The 7,500-nt window shown below is 44.6% G+C and overlaps 1 protein-coding gene across 1 annotated transcript in view; it reads right to left on the reverse strand.

Moving 5' to 3' along the window:
- Positions 1–3,136, reverse strand: part of LOC123507453 (acetylcholine receptor subunit alpha-like 1) — a 151,759-nt gene extending 148,623 nt beyond the window's left edge. Inside the window, exon 1 of the mRNA XM_045260333.1 lies at positions 2,461–3,136. Within this exon, the coding sequence (XP_045116268.1) occupies positions 2,461–2,856 (396 nt within the window). The 5' untranslated portion in view covers positions 2,857–3,136. The remainder of the gene's footprint in view (positions 1–2,460) is intronic.
- Between the last annotated feature and the right edge of the window lie 4,364 nt (positions 3,137–7,500).

The following is a 7,500-nucleotide window of genomic DNA, read 5'->3' on the forward strand; positions in this document are numbered from 1 at the left end:
ATATTTTGTTTTGATTTGTGATATTTTTCCCTGGATTTTCTGGTGTTTATTTAATGTTTGGTACAGCTGCATATTCATTACTTTCACACACACACACACACACACACACACACACACACACACACACACACACACACACACACCTGGTAATTACACTGCAGCATATGGTCACCTGGCGATCAGTTTAAGCTTGCAAATCGAGACACAAACTCGCCAATATTGATAGACAGTCTTTCATAATTCGTCCTTTATATTTTTTCAGTAATTTTTAAAGATATTGGATTTTTTTCTGCTTTCTGTTTTGTTTATTCATTTTTTATTAATTTGTGAGAGAGAGAGAGAGAGAGAGAGAGAGAGAGAGAGAGAGAGAGAGAGAGAGAGAGAGAGTGAGTGATTATAACGTTCTCTCATCTAATTTCTTTCACCATCCTCATCACAACCACCACCACCACCACCACCACAGCTTCACTTAACTTCAAACTTCATGAGAAATAAAGCTACTGGGAAGTATAAATGACTCTTCCTTTGTGTTTATAGTGAGAAAAAACTCCTTTCCTTTGCTTTTCACTACGAGTAAGACATTAATATCTATTTTTTTTGTGTTTCTGGTTCTATTTGGCCTCATTTTGCTTCTATTTTCCTTGCGAGTGTTGTTTGTGTTACGTGTGCAGTGTTCCCAGTCTTGTGTGCCGTTTAAGTTGTGATATCTGAGTGTTACCAAGTGTTGCTGTCTTGTGTTGACCTGTCTTCATTACCTAGATCCTTTTGTGTGTGTTCGTGTGTGTGTTTTGTTTTTCGAATGTTTTTATTACTCGTTGTGTTGATTATTTTGCTACGTATCTTTGATTATGCAGCATTTTTTCCTTATTATGTGTGTTTTTATATTTTTCTGTTTAATTTGTGTTGCGTCATTATGAAATACTCCTCTCACCTTTTTAAATGTCTAGTTATTTTATTTTTGCTTTTCACTCTTGGACATTTTATTCATTTATTTGTGTTGCAGTTTGTGTTGATTTTGTGTTGTGTGCACTTCAATACCTAACATTCTTTTTAATTCAATGTGTTGTAGTTTTATATTTTCTCTATTCACTCAGTTCTTTTTAATTGTGTTGCGATAATTTGAGTTCCATTATGGTTGCGTGTATTAGGGCAACACTTAACATACTTCCGCTGCTGTGATTGTGCAGTGTTGTGTGGGTCGCGCCCTGGCCCGTGTTTTGTTTGTGTTGCATTGTGTTGAGGAAGCCTGCCAGTGTTGTCTTAAGTCAGGATTTGCATTTACATGACTTACTACTGCTGCTCTTGTTGTTGTTGTTGTTGTTGTTTTTGTTTTTTTTCTCGAGTCTGTTGTGTTACTGTTTGTGTTGTTCCCTTCCTCTGGTCAACACACGGATTTGGTTTTGTGTTTCGTTTTTTATCTTACTGAATTTTGGCTTAGTTTTTTTGTGTTTCTCTCTCTCTCTCTCTCTCTCTCTCTAGCATCACAATTTCATTCATAATTTACATCTCAACTCTCTCATTTAGGCGTGAATGTCTGTGAGATTCTTTGCTTATCGTAGGAAGTCGTAAAGTATTCATAAGAGTGTCCTGGATATTTAAAAACCCACCCAGTGCCCTTTGTTTCTAATTATATTTGGTGAAAAAAAGACAACACGTTCAGCTTTAAGTGTGTGTGTGTGTGTGTGTGTGTGTGTGTGTGTGTGTGTGTGTGTGTGTGTGTGAGGGAGAGTAAAGAATGTGCAGCTTACGTGTCGTGGCAGTAACATTACAAACAACACTCACGCTGCCACCATGATGGACATTTGGCAGTAGCACTTCTCCCTCTCCCCCTTCTCCTCCCCCAATGCCCCGCCCCTCTGCGTACCCCGCCCCACCCAGCCCCATGCAGTCCTGTCCAGCCTCGCCTCCGCCCCACGCTGCCCCGGTGGTCGGATCGCCGCTAATCTGCACATATCCGGAGCGTGATGTTGTGTGGGTCAGCATTGATCACGCTGCCGAGGGCCTCCTGCTGCGCCTCCTGCTGCGTCTGTGCTGGTAGTTTGCGGTAAAAAGTTTTAAAGTCCGCCCTTATTCCTTTGACGGAGGTGAGTGAGAAGTTGAACAGGACACAGAGGCGCGGCGACACGGCTGCCGGAAGTGGCTGCAGGGCCTGGCGGCGGAGATCAAAGTGGTGCAGCCGGTCAGCGTGTGGGGATATCCGCAGCGGCGGCGGCGGCCCAAGCGGGCTGGCCTGTGGCAGGAGGCGTGTCGATAACTGTGAGGCGACGACCCACCGACTCCGCCCACCCCCTCCACCTAAAGTTGCCCGGAATGTGCCTCGGCCCTGTCTCGTGCCCAGGCCTGCCGCGGGGCGCGACGCGAGGGACGGACTTATGACTGAGGCGAGGGTAAGTGAGGGGCGGGGGATAGTGAGGCGCTGCCCCGGGAAGGCTTGGTGAGTTGAATGGAAGGTGTACTCACCACGTCGATGAGTTGGGAGAGTTTGAGTCCCAGCTTGACGGTGAGTCTGTCGGAGTTGTTCCCCACGGGGCGGATGAGGCGGTTGTAGGAGCTGAGCAGGTCGTCGTAGAGTCTCTTGGCGTCCGGGTTGGCGTGGCATGTGGGCGCCAGCACAGCCGCCCATGCTACCGCCACCACCACCCACGCCCATGCACGCCCACACCCCCCCCTACCACCACCACCACCACCATGACCACCACTACCACCACCCGCACCACGAGGCCACCGCCCCCCACCGGTTCTGTCGCAAACAGTGTATTGTGTCCACTCAGCGGCCGCGGGAGGTGCCCCTAGAGGCAGCGGGCCGAGAGTCCCTCCGAGCGCTGCCCCCCTCCAGTAGAGTGGCGCGGCCCCCATGGCGTGTCGGGGGCGTACGACAGCAGCCCGCTCCCCTCACTGGCCAGCGGCATACTGACGTCCACCTTCCTTCACCACACACGCGCGCCGCACCACCACCGCCAGTGCCACCACACCGCCAGGGCTCCTCACTCGCGCACTCCGTCCCCGCTCGGGGCCTCCTGCCGCACGCACTCCCACCGAGGCTCGCCACTCCGCTCGGGGCCTCGGCAGGGACCGCACGCTCGCTCTGCTCTCGCCCCTAAAGACACACCCTGACACACCCACAGACACACACAGACACCCACGCTGAAACACACGCCAGGCAGCGGCAGCGTGGCTCATGTAGGGCTTCATGGCGCCGCTGGGGTGAGTGGGATGAGGGGCTGGCCAGGGCGTGAAGGCCGTGAAGGGCGTGTAGTGCCTGCCACAGGGACACACATTAATGGAAACACATGATGTATTGACCTGCCAGGTGAGAGGCACAGGTGCTCACACACACACACACACACACACACACACACACACACACACACACACACACACACACACACACACACACACACACACACACACACACACACACACACACACACACACACACACACACACACACACACACAGCTGTACCAGAAATATTTCAAACTTACAAGTGAGGAAATTATTCAGATCCCACATTTTAAACTTTTTTCCCCTCTGTCGCACGTGCACTCTCTCTCTCTCTCTCTCTCTCTCTCTCTCTCTCTCTCTCTCTCTCTCTCTCTCTCTCTCTCTCTGACCTCTTCTTAATACTTTAATCCTATAACGTAGAGTAACAAAGATAATTTCACCTCACATCTCGCTCAGTAATTTGACACAGAGGAAGAAAATGAGATTATTATCAAAGTGAAAAGAAGGTGAATCAAAGGAATAATTCTGACGTAAAGCTCTTAACACACGCCAGTTACGTGTGTGTGTGTGTGTGTGTGTGTGTGTGTGTGTGTGTGTGTGTGTGTGTGTGTGTGTGTGTGTGTGTGAGGTGTCAACATGATCTGAGTGTACGGCAAACAACGCCAAGGTTCAGCAAACAACCATCACTTCTTTATAAATTTTCCCTCAGGCCTAGAATGAGAGAGAGAGAGAGAGAGAGAGAGAGAGAGAGAGAGAGAGAGACCCACCCATTTACCTACTTATAATCCCAACCTTCTAACTCATACCTTATTCCGTCTCCGGTATCACACGTTCCTCCCAAGATACTCATACCTGTTGATTAGCACAGGTAGATGCTCGCCGCAGGTAAGGAAGAGATAACTAACCCTTACTTTTCCCTGAGCGCACCTGGGAACGCCTGAACGAAATCTTAGGAAGCAGGAAGATGAACCACACATGTACCACCAACCACATTAAATTTACCTGCATCACCTGTTTACCTGTCTACTTGTTTACGCCTTTTCATTTTTTCCCCCTTTGTTTACCAGCTCTTGGACAGGTAAAGGTGCGTTACTAATAATTAAATAGGGAAAGATGGAAAAAAAGTACCTGGATTGCTTAGTTTTTTTCCTTCGGCGCCTGAGGTAAGTAGGGTCCTCAATTATAGGTAACGGCAGGTGTGAGGCGCACCTGGACATGTCTGGGAAGGTACGAGGACCTGTGTTTCCCTTATAAGCTGATATTTGAATGGGATTTAAGCCTTCGTAAGTGGCGGTAAGACGCTTCCATATGGCTTCTTGGCAGGCCTCTCCTATCCTCTCCTTTCCTCTCTTCTCTTATCTCTATCGTTTTTTATACTTCTTTATTCCGTGTCCTTCCATATTCTCCTTTCTTCTTTCTTATGTTCCTCTTTGTTCTCGCTTTCTATTGATATTTTTCCTTCTTCCTCTTCTCCTTTTCCTCTTTTCTCCTCCGTTCTTTTTACTTGCATTTTTTTCTATACATCTTTATTTTTATCCCTCCAGATTCTCCTTATCTCCTCTTCTTCTCCTCTTTGTGTTCTCTTTCTCTTTGTATTCGTTTTCCGTATTTCTCTTCTTCTTTTCCTCTCTTCTTTCTTCCTTTACCTGTATTTCTTTATAGTTCTTTATTCATTGTCTTTCCAGAGTCTCCTTATCTCTTTTTTGTGCTCCTCTTTGTCCTTTATTCCTTTCTATTCGTTTATCTTTTTTTCTTTCCTTTCCTCCTCTCTTTTCTCTCTCCTTACCTGCGTTGTTTTATATATATCTTTATTCAGATTCTCTTTACCTTCCTCTTGTGCTCCTCTTTGTGCTCTCTTTCATTTCATATTCATTATTCTTCTTGCTCTTCTTCCTTTCCTCTCCTCTCCTCTGTTCCTTTACTCTATTTTTTTCTATACATCTTTATTCTTTATCCCTCCAGATTCTCTTTACCTCCCTCTTGTGCTCCTCTTTCTGTTCTCTTTCTTATTTTTTTCTTCTTTCTCTTCTCTCCTCTCCTCTTTTCTCTTTCTTTACCTGTATTGTTTTCTATACATATTTATTCATTGTCCCTCCACATTTTTCTTTCTTCCCTCTTGTGCTCCTCTTTTTGCTCTCTTTCTCTTTATATTCGTTTTTCTTCTTTGTCTTTTCTTTTTCTCTCTCTCTAGTCTCATGCATTTTTCATGTGTTTTTGTGATTTCTTGTCCTCTAAATCTTCCTTACCTTTCTTTTGATTTATGTTTCTTTCCACATATTTATTCTCCTCTTCTTTAGCAATTTTCTTTGTTTTATTTTGTCGTTTTCCTTTTCCTCTTCCCTTTTTTTCAGTTGTTATTTATTTTCTTTCTTTTCCTGTTCTTTTTCCTCTTTATGTTAGTTATCCTCATTTTCCTCTTTGTCTTTTGCATTATACTCTTCTTTATCTTTTCCTCATATATTCCTTGTATCCTTATTTATCTTTATTTCATTCTCTTTTTTGTTATCCTCTCCCTTCTTTCCCTTACGTTTTCATTGTACTTTTACTTGTCTATACTCCTACTGTTCTTCTCGTCCTCTTTCTCCTTGTTATCATCCTTATCCTTTTGTTTTTTCTTACGTTCCTCTCAAATTCCATGTTACTTTGTTTATCATATACATTATGGTACCATTTCCCTTTTTTTCCTACCAGCTTCGGGTTGAGAGATGGTGGAGGGTGGGGAGGAGTCTTCTCATGTCCTATCCTGTCTCTCTCACTAATATCAAGAGCAAAATAGTTAACCAAACAGCCTTGTAAGGACTTTAGGATGTGTTGTTGTTTGGACTTCCTTTGTGTTTCTTTGTATTTCCTCTTCTTCTTCTTCCTTCACCACTATTCTCCATTCTTCTTCACATCGAATCATTCTCCAGCTTCAGACGTTCCCCTTTCTTCCACGCCACTTCACATTTCCATCTATCCCTCTTACCCTCTTTGTTATTCCGTGCCTTCTTCGCTTCCCTCTCACCTTTCCACCCTCTCCCCCTCGTCTTACTCTTACTCCGCCCCATCAGTCTTGCTTTTTTACTCCTTACCGGCTCCCATTCGTTCTGGGAGTCAAAACAAGGGGATTACCTCGCCAAAGATGCTGTTACCGCTTCTGAGAACCGCTGTGGCCTGTCATAAGTAGGCGTATTAGGCATTCCGGCTCGTTCCAGCGGGCCGGCACGAGGCATAAGTCAGGCATTAGCGTGGATGCTGGAAGCGATGGGAGGAGGATAGCAGAGGAGGAACGAGAGAGGAAATCAAGAGAGGTAAGAATGGAGTATGTTTTTAAGGTTGTGATGCGCTGGAAAGGAATGGGAGGGAGAGACAAGGCAGAAGGGAGAGGAAGGAAGGGTTTAAGTACTACAAGGAGGCGTTAGAATGAGAAGGAAGGAAAGAATGGTGGTTTTTAAGGTATGATAGAATGGAGTGTGTTTTAAAGGTTGTGATGCGCTGGAAAGGAATGAGAAGGAGGCAGAAGGGAGAGGATGGAAAGATTTAGGTACAAAAAGCGTTAGAAGAAGAAGGAAGGACTGGAGGATTTTAAGGTACGATAGTTAGCATGGTTTGGAAAGGACAAAGGAGGAAGGAAGGATGGAAAGGATGAAAGAATATAGGCAAGTAAGGAATGGAAGAACGAGGATAACATGAGTAAGAAGAAAAGGGAACTGAAGGTAAGAAAGGGAAAGAATAAAGATGTGAAGTGAAGAACAGGATAATCAAATAAGGAAGGAAGAGAATAGGAAGGAAGGTAGATGACGTGAAGAAAAGACTGAAAGGAACAAAGGAAAGAAACATTGAGAGAGAGAGAGAGAGAGAGAGAGAGAGAGAGAGAGAGAGAGAGAGAGAGAGAGAGAGAGAGAGAGAGAGAGAGATCATGAAGGAAAGAAAAGGAAGAAAGGGAGGGAGAATTCAATTACAAGACGAAGATCATAAAGGAAGGGAAAGGAAGGAAGATTGAATTAGAAGATCATGAAGGAATTAAAGGGAGGGAAAGAAGCGTCGAGTTACGAGAAGGAAGAAGAAATGAATGAAGGAGGCAATGGAAGAAAAAAATAAATATACTAAGAGAGAAAAAATGAAAAATAAGGAAGGAAAAGATAAAGGAAGAGATAGATCAGACGATAATGAGAATGAATGTTAAGAAAAAAGAAAGAAGAAAGAAAAGGAATGAGATTTGTATCAGAAAGGAAAGATGGAATGAATGTATGCATCAGAACACAAAGAAAATGAATACAAAGGGGAAAATGGTAG

This window comes from Portunus trituberculatus, chromosome 22 (genome assembly GCF_017591435.1).
Source record: "Portunus trituberculatus isolate SZX2019 chromosome 22, ASM1759143v1, whole genome shotgun sequence".
NCBI lineage: Eukaryota > Metazoa > Arthropoda > Malacostraca > Decapoda > Portunidae > Portunus > Portunus trituberculatus.